Source organism: Condylura cristata, unplaced genomic scaffold, assembly GCF_000260355.1.
Source record: "Condylura cristata isolate star-nosed mole 26May11 unplaced genomic scaffold, ConCri1.0 scaffold00023, whole genome shotgun sequence".
NCBI classification, from domain to species: domain Eukaryota; kingdom Metazoa; phylum Chordata; class Mammalia; order Eulipotyphla; family Talpidae; genus Condylura; species Condylura cristata.
The window spans coordinates 15406098-15433982 of NW_004567124.1; the positions used below are offsets into that span (position 1 = coordinate 15406098).

General features: G+C 36.2%; 1 protein-coding gene across 1 annotated transcript in view; it reads right to left on the reverse strand.

Moving 5' to 3' along the window:
• Nucleotides 1-1575: 1575 nt before the first annotated feature.
• UNC13C (unc-13 homolog C (C. elegans)) overlaps nt 1576-27885 on the reverse strand; it is a 410279-nt gene continuing 383969 nt past the window's right edge. Inside the window, exons 30-32 of the mRNA XM_004687775.2 lie at nt 9230-9322; nt 6875-7034; nt 1576-3409 (exon numbers count right to left, since the gene is read on the reverse strand). Of these exons, the coding sequence (XP_004687832.1) occupies nt 3124-3409; nt 6875-7034; nt 9230-9322 (539 nt within the window). The 3' untranslated portion in view covers nt 1576-3123. The remainder of the gene's footprint in view (nt 3410-6874; nt 7035-9229; nt 9323-27885) is intronic.

Below are 27885 nucleotides of genomic sequence, written 5' to 3' on the forward strand. Positions count from 1 at the left end.
AAAACAAACACCAGCAACTGGAACCAGAAATTGCCTATCTGTGCAAGGCTGAGCATCTGGTAACTGGGACCAGCTCTTTCAAACAAAGGACAAGAATAAAAATAAACATAGTGTCAGGGGAAGAGAATTTCTGCCCAGTGTGTTCAAGAATTCTGCTGAGTGGTTACAGGGAATAGGATATTCATTCAGGGTATTTCCAGAGTCCTGTATGCTTCTTAGTTGAATATAAAGATTAAAGTTACTACGTTAGTCCATTAGTATGATGATATATATCACTATATAACATAAAGAAATTAAAGGAATCTTGTTTCCAAGATTTTCTTAAACAAAGGAGATTAAGCTAGAATTGTCATTTACAAATGGGCCTCATTTAAGGAGAATTCAATATATAAATTATCCTTGCAATAGATGAATTAGAACAGGTTGTGATGGAGACAACTGATTATATATCTTCAAGAATCATTCATCAGAGTTACTTTAAATAGTAAATATTCTATTATGGTATTAAGTACTTCATTTTGCAAAAATTCGATATGCTTTCTTTAAGATCTTCTGTGGTTAGGTTTATGTGTAGATTTATCACAGTTTTGACTTTATACATTTTATTTATATAAAAAAAAATCATTGCCAGATATATTTTTTTAAGATTTATTTATTTGTGCATACAGAACTGGGGTACAGGCCAGAGGCTCAGGGGCGGTGAGAAGCTTCACCAGAGACAGTTGGGAGCAGAACAGGCAGATGGATGCAGTACACTGCTGAGGGGAGCAGTGGGCGAGCCAAGAGAGGTTTGCCTCGCCATGTGGATCACCTCTGAGGCAGGCGGGGATGGAACTCATGTTGAAGTGGCGTTAGCTTCTCAGTGCTATGCTTTAACCCCGCTACGCCACCAGGGAGGGCCATGCCAGTTATTTTAATGGAGCCTATAGTTAAGGAAGAATTACCTCACACTAATTATTAATTTGGGTATGTAAACACAAGAGGTTTTGTTTTGTGGACAGTCTAAGTATTTGTGTTTTGGAGAGAAAAATACTGTAGAACTTAGTTATTTGAAAGTTAGTACCTATACTCTGATACCAATAATATATTTAACTTACAATGATACAATTAGAATTTGATATGTATTACATAAAATATAAACATAAAATTAATCGGTGCAAATGATAGTATTTTGAAGTTATCATATCAAACCCAAATTACCATTTATTCATATCATACTTTATGATATCAATATATTCTTACAGAATTCAAGTCAATGTTCTTAAAATTATCCATAAGTGAATGAATAATATAATCAATAAGTAAATGAATCCTTTTATAATTTAAATGTTAATGATGTTACTTGTTTATATGTTAAATACTGACCTTTTCATGGAGTTCATTAGGGTTCAGATAGATGTAGTTTTATCATCCATCAGTTCTTTTTTTCAATGTCCTTATTTTGTCATATGTATCTATTTCCATGAGTAAGACTACTGGAAAATTTTTGTTTCAAATTCAAATTCTAACCAGATATTAGAGCCAAACACTGTAAAGTGTGTTGTACACAATAAAAAAACAAAAAGCCTGGAGTTTTTATTCTAGGTGAAATGATATTGAAGACATGAACTGAAAAGACAGGAGATACAAAATTATTGTATGTGCTTAGTATACATCCATTTATTAACGCATATGCCAAAGGATCACATCATATTATGCATTGGAGAAGTCATTAACAAAGCAATATCCTAACAATTTTAACATGAATTAGTGGATCTCACAGGGCTGTGTTTTCAGAGCCAGTGACAGAATGGTCCTGTGAACCATGAGATTTCATTTCTGTTCTTAATGTGTCAGACTAATTCACAAAACAGGTTCTTGTTCTGCATGTGCATGTTGTCCATTAACAGTTATGACCATAAGTTACAATTTCAAAGTCTTGTTCTACAGCCAAGATTTTAACTACAGACTCTTAAGATGTCAAACCATAAAAATACAGAAAATATACACACATAATCTAATTCATAGTCAAAAATCAACGTAGTCATTTTTATGTACTTAGCCATATTATTTCCCTATTGCATCCAATGCATCTTAGGCATATAAATAACATAAATTACAAAACTGTTAGCAATTTATTCAGACTTCATTTTACATTTTTCACTGAAGAGATGAAGACATGAATTGTGCTCTAGGCAATATATAGTACTGCAGCATTCAATACAAATTTTGGAATATTTTTAAAGAAAAATGCAATTAACCAATTATAGCACTAAGTAAATTAGAAGAAAGTCATAACTGTCAGGGAAAACACTAACAGTATAGCTACATATCATAGGTAATTTGAAGACACAAACCTTCCATCTCATTCTACATCATTAATCCTTGACTTTCTCAAATATGACATTTGGTAAAACCAAGACAATGCTAGATGGCAAATGCATCAACTTTTTGCTTTTAATAAATGTGATGTGACCTTGGCAGTTGGAGGGAACAAAGTTTTATCAATATATCAAACTGTTAACAAACTCTATTTAGCATTGCTTTGTATAAGTTTGCTTTAATAGCATTTCTTCACAGTGATATTTCAGAAAGGTTGGAAACTCGCATAAAATATTTCCTACCTTTTCTATTTTAGTTTGTATGCAAAAATCATCACAATATATCTGCAACTATAAAATTACAAACTCTTTCTAGAAGTGACTGCACTTTAGTTATGATAGAAAAGGGTCTTTGTAAGACATCTACAATGAGGTAAGTCTAAATAAAACAGAATATGAGTAACAAATACTTCAGATATATGGGCAATATTAACAAAGACAATAATAGACAAACTCAAAATACCAATTGTGTTTCTTAGTATGTCTGATGGATGAAAAACTGGTGATGTAATGAAATATTTTAAAGATGTATGGATATTTATGTCATAATTTTGGCACTTCATGGAACATTTATTTCCCAAAGACCAGAATTGGTATAAAAGTTCATCAGGTTTTTCACAGACCTTGGAGACATTGTAGTTGAGTACTGGTGAACACTGAAACATAGTGAGATAAACATTCCTGTGTATTTGCACATGCATGCAGTAGTCAAACCGTTAAATAGATTATAAATTCTTGAAGGTGATATCTTGTAGTATTTGATTCAAGCACTCTCTTCAGCAGACCGTGTTTCAGATTTAAGTCTTACAAATTCTTTAGCCACATCATCGCTGGTCCTCTGAGAAAGTATTCTAAGAATAGTCAAACCAGTTTCATCCATAGAGACATTTTTCAGAAGGGGATACCAGGCCCCATAGCTTCCCTTTTCTGCTATGTTCTGTAGCTGAATTACTGTCATTCCAATAATGCGATCTTCTCGGGCAAAGCAGTAGTCCTTAACTGAGAGATGAAGTTCATAGGCCCCTGGGCGGTTTTCATTACCCAGAATGCTGTGAGGATTAAAAATATGAATTTTGAGCAAAACCTCACTTCACTTTGGGATCAATATGGTTCTAAAATACTGGTACCATACTATTCATCAATATAGTACTCTGTCATTGTATTTGAACTGAGATGTACATATCATTTGAATTGTATTTAGGTTGTTTTCACATAACTGTTAGTTGACACACTAACCTTAAAAAGCCCTTCTTTCCCTAAAATAAAAATAGAAAATCAATTTATATACACTTTACTAACTCAATGTTATGTGTATTTATGAAGCCAAAATGAATATATTATGTTGCGCTTAACCACTGGAGGCAGAGTCACCTCACTGATGCAGGGGTAGAACAAGTCTACTGGGACTTCTGAGAGCTGGGTCAGGGAGAGGAGTGCTTCTTGGAAGAAGTTCTGTATTATTTCAATATTGGATGTTACAATTCCTTTTCTTGATCTCCTTTTCTTTAGCTCCTGGATATGGTGTTATATCTAGGAGTCTTTTCTCTGGGGACTACACTGCACAGACTATCAAGCACTATTCACAAGATGCTAAATTGGATACAAATCTTCAGAGTAAATCAGTTCCAGCAGAGCCCCATGCTTTCAATGCCAATTCTTTCCTCTTGCAACAGTTAGACCTGTCAGTTGTGGGCCTGAGGATGGCCTTTACGAATAACAACCCTAAACACCTTGTCAGAGCAGAGCTGAACATGATGAAGAAGACTGAGTGGTCATATGCTGAGAATTATTCTCTACCACCCCTTACTTTAATACAGCTCTAGATATTCCTGACTCCTTAATGAGTCCACAGCTATTACTCAGCAGTACAAATGTCCAAATTCTTTCCTTTCCAAGTGATTTTCTCAATTTTTTGCAGAGTCAAACTTTAATTTCAGGGTGACAGTAATAACTAAACTGTGTACTTATTTTAGAGACAACGGAAATGTTAAAATGAACACTGCAATAGAAGAAAATATGATGAGTCATATTTTTTTTTGAGAATTAAGATGTATCAAAATGCTGACTTTCCTACATAGTGGTCTTGGTAACTCAGTGTTATATCTGGATTTTGCACGATACAAGTAATTCCTAGGACTTCTAGAAGACATTTTACAGTGGTTTTATTTTGGACTTGATAGTTGGGATCTTGTGAACTGGTTTATTAACAGGGATTATTATATGATTAATCTATTACAAACTTTTTAAATAGATACGGTAGGAAAGTTAAGCTTTAATGTGTAGTGAGAGAAATATGCATTTGGAGCACAGACTACTGAAAAGTCTCTAGGAAGTCAAATGCACAAAACAAATAAACCATAAGGGACTGTTGTGGGTTGTGCATGTGTGTGAGCCACATAGGACTTGGTCCTGTGCTCCCTTCGCTTCTTTATCCTACTGTAGGTCAGCTCATCTGAATTCATGTAATTATTTACATTTACAGGCAAATCCTCAAGTTATATCCTATGTGTTAATATCTCCTCTTTGCCTTCTGGATGTCTAAGAGGCATCTCTAAATTAACAGATTGAAAACACAATCATTGGTCTCTTCAGCTCCTCACTCCCAATCTCAGTAAATTACTACTTACCTGTTACTAATGCCAAAAAATTAGGGATCATCCTTGATTTTTGCACTGAACCCCAAGTTCAACATCCACAGCTTCTATGTGGATGTAAAATAAACTTAGTTAGTTTTGGCTAAACAGAGTTTCCTCAGGAAATTAGAAGTCAGGGTCTTGTATTCCCTGACTCTCTGCCTGGGACACTGACTCAGACAGGCTGTTTCCCTGTGGAGAAGGTCACTGCTGCTTTTAAGGTGGTTAACTACATGTGACTGCATCCCTTCCCAATTTTCCAAATAATTTATTTTATAGCATTCATTTTGGGTATTATTTAATTTCTCCCTTCAGGTGTAGTCTCTAAAGTTCTCGCACCACCATAGCACCCATGAGCCATCACCACAGCCCCTTACACTTCCTCCCCTGGTTTGACCCCTTTTTTTCTCCCACCCTTGCTATATGCCTCAATCTATGGTGTACTTGAAAATTATGTCCTTTGTCCTGACGCTTTCTAGGGCTTCCCCATATTCTACCTATAAGTGAGAGCATCGGATAATTTTCTTGTTCCTTTTGACTTTGTTTACCATACTCCCTTCTAGCTCCATCCATGTTGCTGTGAATGACATGAGTTTATCTCTTCTGCTCACTAACTAGTAACCCACTGTGTATAAACAGCACATCTTCGTGATCCATTTGTCTGTTCTGGAGCATTTAGGTTGTTTCCATATCCTAGCTGTGGTAAATAGTGCCTATAAGGGCAAGCTTCCTTTTGAGTTAAGGTTCTGTGTCCTCCCCTTCTGCTCTTCCTCTCTGCAGAAGGGGCACTAACACACGACTGGTGCTAGCCACTGGCTGCAGCACTACTTGAAGTCATGCTGCTCTTTCCTATTTGTAATTTCCTTTGTGAATAAATTTGTCTTAAATTATCTTAAATTGAATATTCTCTGGAAATTGACTTACCACTTCTTTAATATTCCACCTCCAGTTCACTGCAAGTTGTACAGAATCTACTTCCGTTGTAGTTTTTCTCCTCTTTATATCATTTCTTCTGCTTACTTCCTGTTGTCTACTACCTTTTGGCCACTTATGGGTACTTGTTGCTTGTATAATGACAATATGCCTAACATCCTTAAAGGGTTGGTCTTACTTCTCTATTTCTCAGTACAGTAAATAGAATGACTTAAAGATACAAATCTGATGGATAATTTCATTGGAAAACCTTTCAAGACTTTCTGGTGAACTTAAAATGTAGCCTCATCTCCTTTACCCTTACTGAAAGGCCCTGCGGAATCTGGCAGCTGCACCCTGACCACTTCTTCAAGCACATTACACCTTGATCCCAACGCCCACTCTACACTGCTTCTTGAGTATTGGGCATACTCCTGCCCTTGAGTAGTTGCACTAACAATTTTGTTTGGCCTGAAATTCTTACAACTCTCTCTCTTGCATGAATAGATTTTTTTTTTAATTTTTCAGGTTTCAATTTAAATTTCACTTGCTCAGAGAGGCTTCCTAAGCACCCACTGTAAGCAGTCAATCATACTAATCATATTATTATATTACCCTAGTTTAATTCTCTGCAGAGTACTGTCATATGACAAATTTTGTTTATATATTTGTGATGTTCACATATTCCTCATTTCTAAAAAGTAACTTGAATGAGATCAAAGCCCTCCTGTTTTAAGTACCCAGCACCTATAATATTGCCAGGTGTTATAATAATGGTAAACACTGACCAAGTTTTGAGCAAATGGAAAAGAACTAAAAACAGCCTTCTTCATTTGCATAGGACTAGTGATGAAAAGTTTTGCTTCCCTTAGCAAAGTTTAGTACCATTCCAGGCAAAAATCCCTCAATAAATTCAACTGTGCAATGGCTATAGCATAATTAAATAAAGGCGCTGGGTTTATGACTTACAACTGAAATGTTTCATTGTACTTTGGTGACCACGTGTTGCTTTTTGTCTTTGTGCCTTGTTTTCTTTTCTTGTCTCCAAGATTGGGTCCCAGTATACAGACTTCCACAAAGGGTCGGAACATTGCTGTGGTTTGCCAGTTTAGGTCATTAATAGCAATCACTAAAAACAGAAAAAGGACAGAGAGAGGAATAGAATACATTAGCAAACAAACAAGTGGAAACTTAGCTTCTCCTTTTGGTGCTTAAGGTGAAATTTATTTTTAGAAGTGAGGCATGAAGCCATGAGTTGTACTTGAGAGAGCCCCACTGACAAGATATCCTTGAAGGAAAAACAACCTCTTTCTGGAGCGTATCCTTTACCACCAAAAACAACCTCTTTCTGGAGTGTATCCTTTACCCGGGTCTCAGTTCTAAGCAGTATGGCATCAGAGTAGTGAGTAGTTTGTAACAGAAATGGCATACACTACTATTGAAACTTATCATTCCTCTTGTTTAGGTAGAAATTTTTTTTTATTTTTTATTTTTTATTTGTGCATACAGAACTGGTACAGGCCAGAGGCTCAGGGGCGGTGAGAGGCTTCACCAGAGACAGAGCTGGGAACAGTACAGCCAGATCAAGGAAGTACACTGCTGAGGGGAACAGCCAGATCAAGGAAGTACACTGCTGAGGGGAGCAGCCGGCGGGTCAGGAGAGGTCTGCCACGCCATGTGGTCACCTCCGGGGCAGGCGGGGATCGAACTCATGCGGAAGCGGCTTTAGATTCTCAGTGCAGTGCTTTAACCCGCTACACCACCAGGGAAGGCCAGAAATATTTTTATGAAGCATATGAAGACATTTTCGTTATGAAATAAGTAGAAATTATACAGAAAATATATTAAAATAAAAAAATCTAATTTTATCATTGAGAAAATGACTACTAATATTTTAGTATGTTCTCTTTCAATATTTAGTTACCAAATATAGTTTATATATATATGTATATACATATATATGTGTGTATATATATATATACATATATATATTCTACATACTTTATTGCAATCTCATAGTAGCTTTATTTAATTTTTTTAAAGATTTATTTATTTATTCATACAGAACTGGGGTACAGGCCAGAGATGCGGAGGGTGATAGGATTCACCAGAGACAGATCGGGGAGCAGAACTGGCAGATCGATGAAGTACACTGCTGAGGGGAGCAGCGGGTGGGTCAGGAAAGGTCTGCCACACCATTGTGGTCACCTCCGGGACAGGCAGGGATTGAACTCATGCGGAAGTGGCTCCAGCTTCCCAGTGCATTGCTTTAACCCACTGCGCCACCAGGGAGGGCCAGTAGCTTCATTTTTTAAGTCAACAATGGACATTTTCCTAATTTATTATATTATTTTCCAGTCGCAAACATTGCATTGCATGACTAGTCCATCCTATATTTTACCAATTATTAAGTATTATGATTCCTAATTTTAGGCATCATAAGCAATTTGAAAATGAACACTTTCACAAGGGTACTTATGCTTGGTGTTATCTTTAAGAAAATTTCTTACTACTACAACTATTAATTGGATAATGCAGAAGTTTGAGCGTTTCATGTATATTTGTACACACTATATTTTACACATAAAATACATTCCAAATATGTTTAAGGGCAATGACAGCATATAGGCATGTCTACTTAGATACATCTTTAACAATGCTGTATATAAGCTATTATAATGCTTGTATTTTAAAATACAAAGATATGTTGGGTAATGGAATTTTAAAATATATTAGGACATCATGCTTCGACTCAAAGCAGACCTATTTAAAGTGATTGATTCTATAATTGAAAAATATAAAATGGTTCTATTAGATATTAACCATTAAAGTTCACCTTAGACATAACACCTAAAGATTGTTGTTTTTTTTTTCCCCGAATATAAAACCCGCAGATTTATCTTCACACTAAAAAAATCAAGCTGGTTGCTAAAGATGACGCAGAAAAAGAAGTAGGTAATTCTATTATGTAACTAGTAAGAACAGATTGACATGACATTGGCCAGTTATGGAGGTGAGATCATGCACTACCATTTAATGGCTATCACATCACAAACATCTAGAAAATGTTCACTGTACATGCACAGTTTTGATATCTGTTCACCAGTGTGAACCATTAAGATACTGTAAAAGATAGGGGCTACCTATTTGTGCTCTTGGTTTTTCAGTCAAAGTGTGGTTTCCAAAATTTTTTTTAGTGTATCCTAAAATCACTTACTATTCATTTGAAAAACCATGATCAAGAAAAAAAATCATTTTGGCATCATTACTGCAGAGATTAAAGTCTAATAGGCTGGTTTTGATCTAGGAGGACTAAGCATGTACCTTTTACAGTCACTTTATGCTCTCCAGTTCCTGGGGTGGCAGCAATGTCCACGTGCACAGATATCTGACCCACTGAATCTTTGGAGGCGCGACCTGCAAATAAGCACAATGTCAGTGGTCTGAATTTTTAGCTTCCTCAGTAAGGGAATCCATGTTGTCTTAGAAAAGTAAATAAATATAGTAAAAGAAATTCTACTTTTCACAACCTACACATAATAAATATAGATAAGTGCTCACTAAATTTGCTATGCAGATTTGAGGCTTGGGTACAGTCCGGTGAAATAAAGTTTCAGATGATCTTCAGAAATGATCAGATACACTATGAAGATTATTATTATTAAAAAAAAAGTTGCATTTTCCTGACTAGGCACTCTGTAGAGCTCTGTTCATTGCTCATGCACAAGGATATGCAACCACCTTTCACTCTTCTGTTAAGAGCTTTTCTAGTGTGCCATATGGTGCCATACAAAGGTGACTTTGGAAGTTTGAGTTGTAATCCATTGTTTAGACAGAGAGAGCTGAGGAAATAGCATGCACATATATATGTAGGTTGATAAAAGAGAATAGAGTATCCTGGAGATGGCAAGTAGTCCAGTATTAATGGTGCATAAAATAATAGAAAGGGGAAAGATTCGAGAAAATGTTGGCACTTTGAATACCATTTAAAAATTGTTAGTCATTGTCCTGGCACTGCTGTTAAGTGTTTGGCCATGAATGGTACAGTGAAATTAATTTTAGAATTATCTTTGTGAAACACGGATCATTCTCATCAGCCTAATCTCTTCTGGAATACCTCATATTTGCATCTCATTATACCATGAGTCAATTCCTAAAGTCCAGATCTTCACTGGAATACTTCTGATCATACTTTACTTCAAAAGTTCAAAACTTTATTCATGTTTTCATTGAGACAAACCACATGTTTGGAATATCTTTACTATAACATGCAAACCTATTGAAATACTCTACTATAAAATACTTTCATGTTTATTTTACAAATAATCTGTACTTAGATTCTTGATTTCTCAGATAACATAGTACAAAACACTACACAATGGAATCAGACTGTGTAGTCTGGCTACAGCCACTTTATAAACTCTGGACTCCCTTGTTATAAAACCACCTACCTGGTGGCATTGTGGGAAGGGTAAAAATAGTAATTTTAAAAAGATGAACAATATTATGTGCCATGCACCTAACATCTGTCTAGTAAATGTATCCACGTCTCTGGCAGATGAATGCACAAATCCCACATGTAAAAATTATACAGAAGAAATCCATTGATATTATGACTAAGTGAAAGACTACAAAAGACAAGTCTCTAAGCAACTGGAGTTTTCCCCAACAGCTTTGGAAGTGTCCTTTTTATTTACTGCATTAGGTACAATAGAGATGACAGATTTTTTAAAAAAGATTTATTTCTTGATTCATACAGAACTGGGGTATAGGCCAGAGGCACAGGGGCAGTGAGTGTATTCACCAGAGACAGAGCGGGGAGCAGAACAGGCAGATTGATTAAAGTACACTGCAGAGTGGAACAGCGGGCGGGTCAGGAGAGGTCTGCCACGCCATGCGGGTCACCTCTGTGGCTGGGATCAAACTTGCACTGAAGTGGCTGTGATTTGCAGTGCTGTGCTTAACCCACTGAACCACCAGAGAGGGCCGGAGATGCAGATTTTTAAGGATCCTCACATATCTGATAGGAAAATTTCTCCCTTCTATGATATAAAACTTTGATAAAGAATTCAGTGAAATTAATTTTTGTTCTTTTTTGTTGTTGTTGTTGCAATCACAATTCTTGGGGGGGGGGGCAAAACAACAAAACACCTCTCAGCAAGTTTGCAAATATAGCCAGGCAGTGCATTTGTCTCTGTTGTGACTGATATTACGATATTAATTGCCCCAGTTTAAAAAGACATTTTACTGATAATCTGACATGATTTGAGATATTTCTATGGTAAGGGGTATATACCATTCTAACTAGGAAAATGTGGGAATTTCTGTCTAGTTTCTTTAGTTCTGGAGGAAAAATTTTATGCTTTTTAAAAACAAATACCTGTTAAAGAACTGTGTTTAAAGCTTATAAAAGTTACTCTTCAAACACAGAGACTGTTTTCCCCTCTTCCAAAATAATTTGTGTAGCCTGTCCTTGTATACCCTAACCAAATGTGTTTTCTACAGTGATGGATGATTGCTCTGGGAAGAAAAACACATTAAGTATCATACTTATGTACTCAGCGGTGTCTGAGTACTGAAATTTTTTTTGGAAGAAATATTTACTCAAATTTCAAAAGTGTACATATTTTTCCTTTCCTGATGCAAGATGTGAAATTTATTTCTCAGTCAAATCAAATATCTTGAGCACTGCTTGCTTAGTGTAGTACATCCCTAAAAATGTAGAACTGGAATGTAACTGCTTTCTGACAACAGTGGGTAGAAGCAACTGGTTGAAGCAAGGTTATCATTTGCAGTTGTTGCTGAAAAGTTATGTTATTCAGAACTGTCACTTTAGAGCTCCAGGTTTGTGCTTTCATTGGCCCTACTTTTCTACCCCTCTTGAGTATCTGTGTTATGCCTAGTGCTGCAGTTAAAGAAGATTAGTTCCTTTTTAGCTACATTCCATAATGGCAGGTAATCTCTATTGGTGGTAGTAATCCATACATCTAGTCTCTAATTAATACAATAGCACAGTATCCTGCCATTATGTACTTATTCAATAATTAAATACATAAGCAGACCTCACTTAGCTCAGTGTCAATATGCCTGAATTTCAGTCTCCAAAATTACTAAAATAATGATGTTTTACAACAAAATGTTCAGATATCAGTTATCATGTTCTATTAAATGAATAATATTGAATTAAGTACAACCTTTGCTGCTAAACTTTCAGTCCATGAAGTTATTTTATCGGTAACAAATCTCTCATCAGCAACCAATACCATCACTTCTTTCAAAGCCTGTGGGTGATTGGTGACTCTGCGTCTTCTCTGTCTACACACACTAGGGGGTGTTGCCTGTATCCCCAAGATAATGTGACATTTTATGAACATGATAATCACAAGAGGGAATTGTCCAGCAAGTATGACATACAGCAAGAAAGTGAAAACTGATAATGCTGGAGTAGTTCGTATAGAATGTAAATGCACCACTAGAGATAAAAAATTTACCAACCGTGTGTCTGTGCATACTACCAGCACTGGAGGACTCTAAAAGGAGAAATTATAGAGAGGAACGTAGTCAAAGAGTAAAAAAGGAAGTTACAGGAATGCTAGTCAAAGAACTTGGTGAAAGTCAAATCATTGACATAAACTAATAAGATGAAGATGACTTAGAAGAAGGATCAAAGCAGATATTCACATTCAAGGGACATTCAGGTTAAGACATGAAGGCAGAAAGGATAACATCCTGGTTTTGCCAGGATCCATTTTTTTTTTTTTTGATCAATTTGTTTACCGATGTCAAACTCAGGAGTATGACAATTCATCAAACCATGGAAAAGATACTCATCTGTTATAGCTGTACTATGAGAAGAAATAGGAAAAGCAGTGTACAAACTACTTTTGAAAATGTTTTAAAAAGAAAAAGATTTTAACTCAGTGTTTCAAATGAGTGTTTTCAGTAAATATATTACTTTTCATTTCCCTACACATTTATAACTAATAGTAAAAGGTGGTTTCTTTAGGTGAAACATTCTTAAAAGTCATGGCAGAATCATAACTTCCTAATAATTAGTTCTTACTTTGCACATATTTATTGTTCCATGTTTCTGTACAAAATGAGGGTTGCCTGTAGATATATTGGAGTTGATTCTTTTAATACTTTTAGGTGCTACTGTACAATTGCAGAAGCTGGTTAACTTAGTTAGATGGAAATAACATGTGAGTAATCCCAAACAATATATTTTCCTTCCATGTAGAGGGTTTGGTTTACTACAGCCTCAAATTTGGTTGTCCAGCATTTGTAGATTGTGAAATCTGTCAATTGACTAGCCTAAGGTAAAAGTAGAATTGAATATAAATACTGTGAAGTTGCAGGAAGTGTGTATTAACCAGTCATTTTCCAAAAAGTGCAAAAAGGCAATATACAACAACCTCCATTTGCCATAGAACTGAATAGGAAAGTATGATCTTCATATTTATCTAAAAATTTTTATGCATAGTTAATGAAAATTTAATAAAAGGTTATGCTGGTTACATAATATTGTCTGCTCTAATTCTATAGGAATTAGCTATGTATCCCTCAAATGAACATTTGAACCACTAGAATGTGTCCTTTGTCACCGACATTATTGGATCATAATTACCAAACTCTCCACTGCAGGAATAAATTGTGCTCATGTGAGTAAGCACCAGCAAAGGGAAGCAGAAGGAAGGTACTAATTGCTTTATCTGAAACCCCTTTTAGAAAAGCAGCTTTTGAGAAAAAGAGATCCTGATTATGAGCGGATTATGATACAACACTATATAATTAGCACCCTAATAGCATTAGTCTCTCACCCACCATAATTTTAGTACATTCTGTGAGGGAATGAATCATTTTATAAACATTCAGTAATTATTAGTGTAATTTTTGAAACTGATAATTACCCCCAAGTTTTTGATTAGGCTCCTATAAAAGAGTAACTAACAAATACCACAGCTTTTCAAGTGACCACAGAGTGTTAATCAAACTTCCTAAGCTCCTGATAGAGGTTATTTGTATCTGTCCCCATGAAACTGGGACCCCCAAAATGAGTGTTGGGAACTGATAGAAGGTAAAAAACATGACAGTGCAATATCATTCCTACTGCTTCTCCTCAAGGTGTGAGTTTCCAGGTGAAGTCGTCTACCTCTGTCAGTTCCCAACACTCAGTCCTTAGATGTCACCAAAGATTGGGGGTCAGTAAGTCAGTAAGTCAGTAAGGAATTAGCTTGACCAAAACCCCTTTTCTCCTCTCACCCTTCTATTTTTTTCCTGTTTCATTTCTACTGTTTCGCTCATGAAATAATAAAAATGTTATTTAATATATATATATTTAATATATATATATATTATGTATATATATGAAAGAATTCCATTTTCTGATATTTCTTGACCACTTATGTGTACCAGGTATTGTGCTAAAGTGCTACAGGCATAAAATATTGATTTGATAGCAGATAAAGATGTTGTATACATTTTATAAATGGGAATTTGGGGCTCAGAGACTAGTTGCTTGTCAAAGTCAATAAATGGAGAAACTTAGCTTCAGGTCTCTGATTTATAAGATATAGAACATAGCATGTAGTATTATTTATTGAACACCTTCAATTGTACTCTTCTCTCTACAATCCTTTTTTTTATATCAAAGAATAAAAAGCAAATTCCGCTTTGGTGGTATCTTCATTCTTTAAAATTTGCTGAACTAAAATGTAGAAGATATGAGATCAAAGATTAAAAAGTATTATAGGCAGGTGTCATCAATATAAATTAAGATTATATGATCACCTTTAGCTTGCATTTAAAATTTTTAAAATTTAATTTTGCTGTAATCATTCAAATATGTATTTAAATTTATCATACTCTTGGGCCTCTATGCTTTTATAGTTCATTGCTTTATTTTATTATTTTTGTAAAATATTTATTTATTTATGCATACAGAACTGTGGTGCAGGCCAGAGGTGCTGGGGCAGTGAGAGAATTCACCAGAGACAGAGTCAGGAGCAGAACAGGCAGATGAAGTATACTGCTGAGGGGAGCAGTGGGTGAGGCAGGAGAGGTCTGCCACACCATGTGGGTTACCTCCAGGGCGGGGATCGAACTCACACTGAAGTGGCTGTGGCTAGCTTGCAGTATTGCGCTTTAACCCACCGCACCACCAGCAAGGTCCAGTTTTTGCTTTATTCTTAGACTTAGTACTGATTAAATATCTTATTTTTCTCAATGTTTAGGTCAATGAGTCTGCATGTCTACAACATGCTAAGCTAATGCACAAGAGTTGAGATTAGGGTAAAAAGCTTTAAGTAAGTCATGAAACTAGTTAGGTTATTTTTAAAAATTGTTTTGGAGAGTTAACCTAACTTGAAGTATTGTGGGAGGGGTTATAATATAGGTATTTTTTTTTTTTTTTTTTGGCATTAAAGGGTATTAGTACTAGAAAGGGCTTTGGGAACTTTTGATCTAATCTGCTTTAGCGAAAAAGGATTTGATGGCTTGACCTTGACACCATAGGGAGGCAGTATCAGTGGTGGGTCTTCTTATTTTCAATTAAGGTCTCTTTCTACTGACAAACAGCTTGCTTCTATAAAGATCTTTGGGAATCTACATGATGTGACAGATTGTCAAAAATTAGTAGAGCTTAGGAACTAGGCAGATGTGATTAATCACATCTGATTTTACCCAGATAGAAGCTCGGAAGTTATCAAACAGAAAACTAAACTTTAAATTGTGATTTGGACCCCAGAACTATACCTAAGGTAGCCAGATAATATCTAGCTCATCTGACGTGTCAGTATAATGCTTCTGAAATCTATTTACTAGCACACACCATTACCTGGGTGAGAATGGGATGAGATGTATAAGTCCATGTTTATTCACATCAAGTAAATCATTACTGGCAGGAAAGACTAGGAGATGATGCATTCTGAGGGATAAGACCTAGGATTTGTAGTCTTGTTGGTAGTCCTTGAGTCAATAAACATGGTAGTGGGGATCCAACTAGTTCAAATGAGGAAACTCAGACTAGGGGTTATGCACCCTTGGCTCTCTCAGTAGTCAGGATTGCTGGGAAGTGATTAAGGGTAGTTTATTTTTACCTGACTATATTATCTGAACAAATCTTACTGAGGTTGAATAAAGATCTAAGCCTTTATAAGATGCTTCTAAAAAGCAAACAAACTACAACCCAAGGAAAAGGCAATCATATCTCGAGGACTCAGAAGGTAGAAGACAACATGTTTTTCTGGAAATCATGTTCCTAAAAAAAAAAAAGACAGAAAAATGAAATAATGGTCAAATGAATAATTAAAACAAATTTTGAGTTAAAAAGGTTATGATTTTTAGACAATTAAATTTTCTTTCAGAAAAAGTAATAGAGAACATATCTATACATATATAGTCAGGCAAAGAAAAGCAGAAGGGTGGGAAGGAAAAACAGAGAGAGGAGGGAAGGACAGGAGAAAATTTATCCAAGAAGAAAAGGGAGAGAATTTCTGTTGGTCTATATTTTCCTATAAAAAGAGCATTTTTTTTGTATCAAAAACTCATTTAAGCTAATGAAATTAAGTAAGGACAAGTAGAAGTAGAAGAGTAGAAGAACAAAATAGAAGAAAGTGTAATGGACAGAATGAATACTATTTCTCAGAACAGAAACAGAGAATAGATGTTCCATTTACCAGTACCAGTAATACACTGTACACTGGATTTTAAATTTGAATGTGGCAAATTTAAAAACAAGAAATCTTTTGCATTTTATTTTTTCCCTATAACCTTTATATTTTATTTTGCCCATTGAGCATTACACAGTAGTAAATAAGACTCTGACATTGAGAATGTGGAAACATGACTTATTGTATAGACTTTGAACACATGAAATAGATGTGATTACATCACTTAGATATTAATATGTTAAATCACCACTTTGTTAGATAATATGGGAATAAAAACCATGAAATGAAGTTCATTGCATTTTTTTACCATCAGAGAAGTAAATATAATGTGTACGTTGATAACTACTTGAAGATAATTTTTTTATACCATGAAAGTTTTAGGTTTGAACCCTGGCTCAACTATGTGCAGTCTGTAGCCTTGTGCCACCATTTTATCAACTCTGACACAGCAGTGTTTTCATCTGTGAAATAGGTAATCACATCTCTTTCATAAGATTATAAGGATATAATGAGATAACAAGAGCTGAACACATATTAAGTATTTATAAATGTTAATAAGTCCTTTCATTTTAATTTAAGATCATTTTTTTTGCTAAATACCCAATTCATATTAACAACAAAAGTAAATTTATTGTTTTAAAGGGAAATTTCTGGGATTCATTAGTTTGATTTAACCTAAGCCTTAAATTTGGGTAAGCAGAAAAATTTAAACCTCTACACTTAGGCAATGCCTATTTCTGCCCAAAACCTGGAATTTCACTAAACAAGTGAGGTTTGCTTTTTTCCACTTAAAGAATGCAGGAAAAGACATACTTTTGAGGAGGCATTTACATTTTTAAATAAACACATATACAGATAAAAATTTGTTTGGAGCCATCAGGAAAAGAGTAAAAGGCCTGAAAAAAAAAATTCCCAAAGATTGCATTCTCGTGGAAACTATCACTCTAACAAATTCTTGAGGTGAACAATGCTGAGAATTCCCAGGTATAGCAATATGCTTATTTTTCATTTTAAAGAAAGCATAGAAGCTGGTTCTGTCTAACATTCATGAATGTTAGGAGCTAACCTTCATGGAGAAAAAAGAGAAAGCAGTGTTCTGAAGAGATTTAAATACTGGCTGCCCGTGGTGTTTGTGGCCCGCTATGTCCTTATGCCTTGTGGCTGGTTCTAACTTGACATCGCCATCAGGCTTAGAATTCATTTCCTTCTTAACTATTTGGTGTTAGATGTCTGTCAGAGTCAATCTATGTCTACATTCATAACAGCATTTGCCACAGAACTGGACACTAAATCATGAGAAAAAGGATGATCATTTAAAAATAAATTGTGACTATTTTCATAACAGCATTTGCCACAGAACTAGACACTAAATCATAAGATAAAGGATGATTATTTAAAAATAAATCCAGGATTTGGGTTGAGGTGTCAAAATACCGTGCTCTCTATGAAGCTCTACTAGCTGTACAAATAGGAAGTGGTCTCCTTTGATACATCTGTAATTTACTGAAGTTCTTGTCATTTTCTACTTTGACTATTGCTATTTGTATAAGAAATACATGTATTTCTAATTCAGTTAATGGTAACTTTCAAAAACCAGTGAATGCATAACTCCCTGGGGAATTCGTGTGCTTCCCCGGCACTGTGAACTCAAGAAAGTCCTAGTCACTGAGCAGAGCAGAGCACTGACATAGGCTCAGGAGTCAGTTCAGACTGGGATCCAGCTCCTGGTGTTATGTGTCACTTTCTGCAGTTCCTCATCCCCTTAACCCTTGATTCTCATCTTGAAAATGGGATAGGCAAAGTATTTTTTTCCAAGTCTTGTGAAGGTTGAATAGTGTTAAACATTTAGGAGAGTGCCTGGCATATCATAAATGCTCAACAAATGTAAGTGGCTACTATTATTTCTAAAGTGTATTCTCTGCAAACACAGATGTGTTAGAACTCTGTGTTTGTATTAGGTACTTGTGTAGCTCAAATTTACCCTCCTCCTTTCTCCTTTTTTTTTAAACTCTGACAACATGATAGTTGAAGATTAATCCTCAGGGTTCCTCATGGGAACAAATGGTCCAAGTATTCATAAAATGACATATTTCAGTGGAATACAACCTTTGATCTTATCTTCTGGGTCAAATGTAAAGCATATACATTTTAAAATTTTTCAGCAATCTCCTAACTAGAAGTTTCTGTTGTGGAAATTTTGCAAAACTTCACCAATTTCCTCATATCATTTTCTCAGTTATTCTCAATCAAACTCCAAGTGTAAGCCCTTGCTCAATCCATGCTAAGTGAATCTGTGCTAAGAAAAAAGATTTTTTCAATTATATGTACTTAACAGAGAATCAGAACTATAGGATGGTGTAGGAAGATGTAAATTTCTGTGCAGTACCAAATAAATGATAGAACTTGTTTCCTTAACAAATGCACTTCTCTCTTAAAATTTAATAATTTACACCAGGTTGAAATGCTCTTGAATTCTGCCTACTAACAAGAAGTAGGAGGAGCATATTGCTAGCAAAGCACTCAAGCCAGAGTTAGATATGTTCTGCCAATCCCTGCCGGCTCTAGCCACATACTGGGGTCTGCCAGTTACCCTTGGATAACTGAAACCAATAATAAGAGATGCAGTTATTTCTTCAATCATCCATGAAGCATTCACTGGGTCCCTACCACTGGGTTGTAAGGTTGTAAGGAACTTAAAACATATAGGTCCCATTCCAGGCCATTACAAATCAGAATCTCTGGGTTGTATCTACAGAATTTGAATCTTTTAAAAAAAAGTTGTGCAAGATGGGGATTACAACTGAGATAGGGAAAAGGCACAAAAATGATGTAAAAATAAACTATTATATTATTAAATAATTAAAAAAAGGAGTTGTGCAGGGGGTTTTGACATGTAACTGAGGGAAGGGATCAGTAGGTATGGTGACTACTAAGTAATGCACTCTTGGAGAAGAAGAGAAGCAGTCAGTCCCTCTCAATCCAGAGGGATCTGTGCTATATTAGGGAGAGGGAGGGTGTACACAAGAGGTGTCGGGCTGTGAGTGAAGGCTTCCTCAAACTCTGTTTTGGAGCTGAACCTTAAAGACCATTTCAGTGCTCCTATGTTGTGTATTGAAGCTGTCTTTGCCCAAATAGTAATCCCTGGTGGCTCACAGCTGCTGATGCAGACTAGGACTGAAGATGCTGCCCCCCAGATAGAAACTGAAAGTAGATGTTCTGAACCTGCCCTGGGGGCCACTATTTACCTGTGTCCTTGTGAGCTTCCTGTTGATTGCTTCTCCCTCAGGCTGGCTGTACCACCTGTAGTCTGTGCTTTAGGCAGTGAATCTTAAATCCCAGCAGGGAGAAACCTCCTGACAAATTCCTTTGTTTATGCAGCATCCTTGGAGATGAGGAAATTACTCATTTTGATGTAGAGAACGAAGTTGTTTTCAAATTCAGTAGCCTGAATTCAGATCATCTACTGAGTTTTAACCTCTCTTCCTTAGCACAGAGATGCCTCCATTTTGTCTGTCCTCATACTGTCCAGTACAGTGACAGCCTCACAATGACCTCTTGTGGCATCTCTGAGCATCCTGGGGACATTTTTTGCCACAGAACTGCCCCATGCTGAGAGTGCAAGATGGTCTTGCAGCAGAAATACTGTCCCACCTGAAAAGATTGTGGGCCTAGGAGGAATTGCTAATTTCAGAATGACAGCTCAGAGAGGAGTCTGTCCTGACAGGAGTGGCTTCCTTACTGGAATCATAATTTAGAAATGCAGTTTCTATTAGGGAACTGGGGGTCAGGGAGAGAAACACCTTAAGGACAGAGATATCAATGACCCTCAAAAATCCTTATCTCGCAAGTCAATATACAATGTCTCTAAGTAAAGACTGTACCTAAACTCTGAGGTGTTGTGTAAGCTATTATCTTTTTGCTGGGGTAATGATAAATGCTATGTCAAACTTTTTTCCTTTGTTAAAAACTAATAGCAAACAACTTACATATGACTAAGTCCAGTTAGCCCACCTAAATGATAGAAAATTATGTATTCCTCAAAAGTCACATTTTTAGAGATTTTTTATATGGCATGTGAAGGTGTTAAATAATAATAATAAAAAAGAAGTAATACTGTGATGTTTGGTGTTCACAGTGCCATGGTGTTGATGGCAGTGGGGCCAGCTGGTATATGTGGGATTAAGAAAAGGCCAGTGATTCAGAGATTGGCAGGGGCTAGACCAAGAAGCTGATGATTATGGCATGAGAAGCAGATCAGTGGCCTCAAAACCTGGGTAGCAGGCATCCATGACTAGAGGAAACCAAAGGACATATGAGCAAGTAAGAACAAGCATTTTGATTTGGCAATGGAGACAGGATGTCAGACAGAAGGAAGTTGTGCTCAGAAGTGAACTATGAACAAGCTCTATTCAAACAGAGATGTGCTTTCATCTTCACCGTCCTTAGATGGAGGAGTTTGGGGTAGGAATGGTTATAAACCTGGACTGAGATTGAGGGTCAGGAGTAGCTTTCTGTACATAGCTAAGAATGAGTGCAATGCTACAGACAGGAATCTGGCCACAACTTAATTGTGGGATGATAAATATAAGCATGTTCTCCAAAGGTGCCTAGAGAGTGAATTTCTGAATATCAAGCATTTTTCTCACTAACAATTTAAGAATCTATTAAAAAAAACTCAATAATAATAATAATAATAATAATAATAATAAAAGACATCAATCGAATTTTAGGAAGATGGCTGAGATAGTGGCTGTTTAACATTTTGAGTCTTCCTTAACATTTACAGAGAAAACAGAACAACTATTTGTTGAAACCAAAATACAAGGTGCCACGGTAGTCCCTGAGCCCTTAGATGTGAGAATGAGAATGCAAGAATTACTAATAAAACTGCCAGACTTTTCTGTAATTGGTGTCTGTATGGATGAGAAATATGGAATATCTGATAAACTTAAACTGGAGAATCCCCAAATAGCAGACACTGGACAGCCCCCAGGGCAATTTTGAGATAGCTGCTGAAATTTGAAAGGGATTTGCCCAATCTGAGAAATGATGAGTGCCTGGAAAGTAGAGCAAGCCCTGGTGAGTGGGAATGAGCTGGCCCTTGTGCACTCTCCACACTACCCTGTGTAGGGATCGGGAGACCTGAGTCCATTCAAATCTCTGGACCAAGCAGCCAATTTTATGAAAACAGGACACAATGACTCACATATTACCTCCTCAATCAAGAGACTCTAAAATCAAGTAACTCATGTTCTTCAGAGGGTGAACTGTATAGAAAGAGATGGAAGAGGGACTTACCAAGGGATTTAAAAGATATCAAATTAAAAATAAAATGAAATAGTGTCTAAGGATACTCCACTGGGCATAAAACAATAAAGAAATGCAAAAAAAAAGTAATGACTAACTCAGTACAGTGCTACTCTGGTGGGAGGATAGAGGTGTGACTGAAATGGGTCTGTGGAGAAGCTTCTGGAATGCTTGGCAAAGTGATCTTTGTTGATCTAAGTGATTCTTATGCTTGGTTTTATATGCTTTCTATTTTACAATAAGGTAAAACATAACTAAAAACACAGAATCTATTGATAATATAAAATCAAATAGCATTCAAATACAAATGTTAAAATTCTTGTTAGGACAGGGGTGACCACTTGAGGGGTAACCTTGGGACTCAATTTTAAAATGTCAGCTGAATTGTCTTCCTACTCTTACCTTACTTAAAACCTGTCTCACTTTCAGCCCAGTGACATTAAGCTGTTCTCTCAAAAACTAGAAATGATTGTGTTGATTCAGACTAGTGTGTTTAAGAGCTATTATTAATAATGAAGGTGTTTCAGAGGTCATCATCCTCTCTATCTCCAGGTGGCAAAACTCCATGGAAACCACCTAGAGCTTTGTTTCCTTTGGATGCTTTTTTGACACTGAGGGGCATTAAGGAGCTAATCTTTTTCAATAGCTGTTAATTGCTGGAGAAGGGGTCACTTGTTGACTGTAAGATAGGTTTAAGTAGCCGGGATAGGGGTGAGTGAGGGGGCAGGAGCAGAATCCTGGGAAGCTGGCTATGTATCACAGAGGAGTGAAGTATATGTATGGGGATGTGAGAGGAGTTCAAGTCAATCCTCTGCTTTGCTTACATGGGGCCCTGGGAAGTGAGGACTGAAAATCATCGCGGTAGATTTTCATGGGGTTATAAATTGGTGCAGCCATCATGAAAAGCAGTATAGAGATTCCTCAAAAAATTAAAAATGCATCCACCATATGACCCAGCAATTCTACTCCTAGGTATTATCCAAACATAAAAATGCAAATTTGAAAGGGTTATGTGCACTGCCATACACACTGCAGCACTATTTGCAATAGTCAAGATGGAAACAATTTATCTGATAAATGGATAAAGGAGGTATGGCATATTAGTTTAATATATCTATTAAATAAAACAAAATCCTGTCATTTGTAAGATCCAGAGGGTATTATGCTAAATGAAGTAAGTCAAAAACAAGCCCTGATTGTATGGTTTCACACACTTGGAATAAAGAAAAAGTGGAGGAACACAAATGAACTTTTAGCTATGGAGCCAGCTGGTAGTTACCGAAAATGAGTGGTGAAGGGAGGACGATGGGTAAGGCAGGACAGGAGGCAAGCATGCAGAGTGACAAGAGTGACAGAACTGGACACTCAGGGTAGGGTCTCGATGTGGTGACTCTCAATGATGCACACCTGGAACTTACGAAATATAATATAGTGTTGATTCAATTACGAAAATAGTAAAGAGTTACTGCTGCAAATAATGTAATTGCTACATCACTTTGTCTTTTATGTCTTTTCTTCTCTCTGTTTTTGTTATCTACAACCTATAAAAGCTTCAAAGCCAAGCTGAACCTCCACAGTTTTTTCAGTGTATTTCTGCCATCATATGCTTTTTTTCTCCCCGTAGCACTGTCCTATAATTCTCTTACAGGTTTGACTTAGATTTTTAGGTTAGTTTGTGGTCTTATCTCTAGACAGTTATATATTTCTGGTTATTAGAAACCCCTTTATACTGCTTCTAAATTCCCTGTGGTACTTCGTAGAGAACCTGGTATGTAGGTCATCAAAATATGTTGGGCCCTCCCTGGTGGCACAGTGGGTTATATACAGCACCAAGAAGCTAAAGCCACTGCAACATGAGTTCGATCCCAGTCCGTAGCCCACCCCAGAGGTGACCCACATAGTGCAGCGGACCTCTCCTGACCCGCCTGCTGCTCCCCTCGTAGTGTACTTCATTGATCTGCCTGTTCTGCTCCCCACTCTGTCTCTGATGAAGACTTTCACTGCCCCTGCACCTCTGGCCTGTACCCCAGTTTTGTATGCCTAAATAAATAAATCTTAAAACAAAAATATGTTGCCTATTTAGAGCTATTGCAGGACCTGTCAAATTAATTACAGAATTAATGTCAGGGAGAATGCATTAGTTCACTGTAATCTAAACTAATTCTTTCGACTGCAGATTACCTGAAAGTCAGGGTTGAAATAGTAAAAATAGTAAGTGCTGTGTTTCCACAATATCCTAACTCATGCTTGGTCCATAATAAATACTCAGCTTCCATTTAGTCCCATGAATAAATAACGAGCTTATGACAGGCTCTTAGGGTATAAAAGAGGGTTTTGTTTTTGTTTTTGTTTACAGAGAAGAAAAATGGTGATGTTCTTGTTAAAAAAAAAAAAAAAGATTTGTGAAAGGGATGTTCTGTAATTCAGAACCACTCCTTACCAGTAAACACTGGAAAAATTAGGTGCAAAAAAGTGAAAGCTAGTGAATATTTAGCTATTATGATTATCATGAATTCTGCAATATAAAAGTACTAGTTGAATACAGAAATCCAACAGGCATCTATTCTGCAGTGCCTCAAGGACAAGATATTTTCATGCCTCATGATTCTCCTTCTCCTTCCACATGTCCTCTCCCCTCCTCTCCCCTCCCCCAAGACATATTGGTGGGGTTCATAGGCAGAGAACCTGAAAGCCAAACTAAGATAATCTTATATGGGGAGGGCCTGAAGCTGCACAAACTTTGGCTTGCTGTGAATTCTTCCACTAGAAAACCTGGGTCCTACAGGTAGAGGCGGTTTGTTCCTCCAGCTGATACCTCCTCGGGCTCTGGCAGGATTCTTTTGGCAAACTACTGCCTCCCTTAACTCTTCCTTTATCTGGGTGACCAAGGTGACCAATTCCTTTTTTTTTTTTTAAGATTTATTTATTTATGCATACAGAACTAGGGTACAGGTAGGTCAGAGATGCGGGGGCGTTGAGAGGCTTCACCAGAGAAAAAATTGGGAGCAGAACAGTAAGATCGATCAAGTACACTGCTGAGGGGAGCAGCAGGCAAGACAGGAGAGATCTGCTGTGCCATGAGGGTCACCTCCCTGACAAGGGATCAGACTTGCCCTGAAGCAGTTGTGTGTGGCTAGCTTTGCAGTGCAGTACTTTAATCCGTTGTGTCCCAGGGAGGGTCATGGGTGACCACTTCTGCCTCACACATGTTCTCAATCCTGGGCCCTGAGTATTGTGGATCACTTCAGTGTCTGTATGCATTCGTGCAGAGCAGAAAGTAGCTAGTTGGTGCAAGCTTGGGACATGAAGTCATTTGACATACTCTTTAAATTCCAGTTCACAGTTGAAAACAAAAACTCATAAAAGTACAAACACTGAAATTGGCTTCTATGCTTCCCCTTCATGTGGAACAAGCTGTCTAAAATTCACAGGGAATCATGTTTGGTGTGTAATATAGGAAAGATACTTTTCAATGTAATATTTCTAATAGAAGGAATATGCACAGTTGGAATAACATATTTAAAAACAATTAAAATGCAATTTATTGGAATATAATATTCAGGATGGAATGTACACATTCTTTTTGTTTGAAATTTTAGAATAATTAGCTTAAAACTTGATCAATTCAGCTAGACTAAATTGTGTAGAATCTCTAACGATCATTAGTTAGTTGAGTCAAAATACTCTAACAAACCCTTTTGGTTCCTATTGTTGAAAGCTCTTAAGGTCATTTCATATTTAACATTCATCATGTTTTGAGGGGATCTTTTAGGTATTTCATTTAATCATTTTTTCAAGATATTGGGTGATTAATAAAATGAATAGGATATTATTTCTATTAATTTGTCTACATTTCTATTACAACATCAAGTACAAATCACTTGAAAATTGGGTCTATTCAAATGACACAGACAGAAGCTGTATAAGAGTTTTCAATTATTTTTGGAGGAAAATGTGATGCTGTTGTATCACAAGACTATTCTAGAATGATAAGAAATGTATTTGTATGTAATTTTCATGGCTAAATAGGTATTTTAAATCACTTGAGAAACAATAAAATATTACAAATTTGACTGTCAAGAGTCTAGTTCTAAAGTAGGTGTTATGTAGTAGGAATTGTTCTAAGAGTTCTACATGTATTTACTTAATCTTACTAACACTCAGGGACTTTACAGGCAAGGGCTCTGAGGCATACAGAAGTTCTATAACTTGTCCATGTTAAACAATTAACAGGTAGCAAAGCTAGGATTTGAAGAAATCAAAAGTATAGCCAAATTTGCAGAATACAGTCCAATTTACTTGACGAAATATACAAATTAGCATTTTTTTTTCATATCTAGGCAATTAATACTTTGGGACCTAGGGTTATTTGATGAACTACTTTTCCAAGTCTTTCCAGCCTTTTATCTTTTTATTCTGCTTGATCCAGGACTCAGCACAAACCCACTTTCCCAAGACTAAACACTAAAATGTTTCAGCCATGGTCAGTGACCAGCTCTGAAAGTTGGTGTGTAGTAAATGCACAATGAGTTATTTCTTTCTTTCCTACAAAGTCAATCACTAACATATGTGCAGTTGGGTTATCCTTCAAGTATTCTACTATTGAATATGTCACCATCTTAGAGGACTAAAGTAAAAGTATCTGACTAAAGACAGTTACCATTTGCATACACAGGAGGGTTGCAGGATAAAGTGGAAGCCAGGGAGCTAAGTGGAGGAGGCTCAGTACCATCTTAACCTTATTTACCCTTTCCACACATTGTTTGGTCATCTGGGTGAGGGAGGCAGAGTAACAAGTGCCTCTAGCTCTGAACCCCATCCTAACTGAAATGTTCACAAATTAAGGAAAAGGGAGAAGTAGTTAGAGGATCAGGCCAAAAATCTTAGTTGTCAAGTTACTAATTATATATAGAAGTTATAAAACTATGTACTATTTTAAAATAACTTCCATACTCTGTGTAGATTGCCTTTTATGCTAGTCATTTTGAGTGTGGGTTAGAGTGTACAGATTTTTTCAAGGTGGTTTTTAAGAACTGGGAAAGAGTTAGAAAGAGACTGTAAGTATGTAAGATATAGAAATGTTCTGACTTTTACTGCTAGGAGTAGGATTGTGATCTGATTTTCTGTTATGTCACTTCATAGATACTTATGAAATCAAAATAACATTATAGTCTGACATTGAAATCTAAGCTTGAATCCCAATTGAATAGACATATAAATTCTAAAATAGTTGTAATTGCTGCAAGGAAACCAATTATCTGGGTTGCTTCTAGTCATATTTGTATGCGAAATGAATCTACCAATGATTAAATGTTGACTGGATGACTATATGAATTAATGAATAACAGACAAGGTTGCTGATAAGTTGTTAATGAAAGGCTTTAACCATTGTTGTAACCTAATTACATTTTTGAGTATATGAGTGAGTATCTACATTTATCTTTCCAGTTCTTTTTGTACCAAACTTGTTTTAAATAATATGTCACAAACATTGCCAAATGCCAGGGCAAATATTAGATAATATATTATCTGTTGAAAGAATATAATTTCTCATCTTGGTTATTGTATGAGAAGTGCTGTTAGGCTCCATTAAAGACTAATTAGTTGCCTATATCAAATAACCAGTAGTAGCCTGATAACAAGGAATAACCTATAGTCTAGAAATGATTTAACTCACATGTCCATAGCATTGCCCCAAATGTAGGGAAAAATTAGCTGTCAGATGAAAATTTTGTTTTATGAAGTGCTTAATTGGAAACTCACTTAGGGTTGGAAGTATTCGAACTTAAGCCCAGTTCCACCACTTAAGTTCTATGTGACTCTTAAAATTCACTCAATGTTACTCTGATGCCTAGTCTCATCTGGAAGTAGGTATAATCTCATCTTTCTTGTAGGGTTTTCAATTATATATATGTGTGTACACTCTGTATAATACACATTATACATGCATATATATATATATACATATACATACACACATATAATATATATATATATATATAT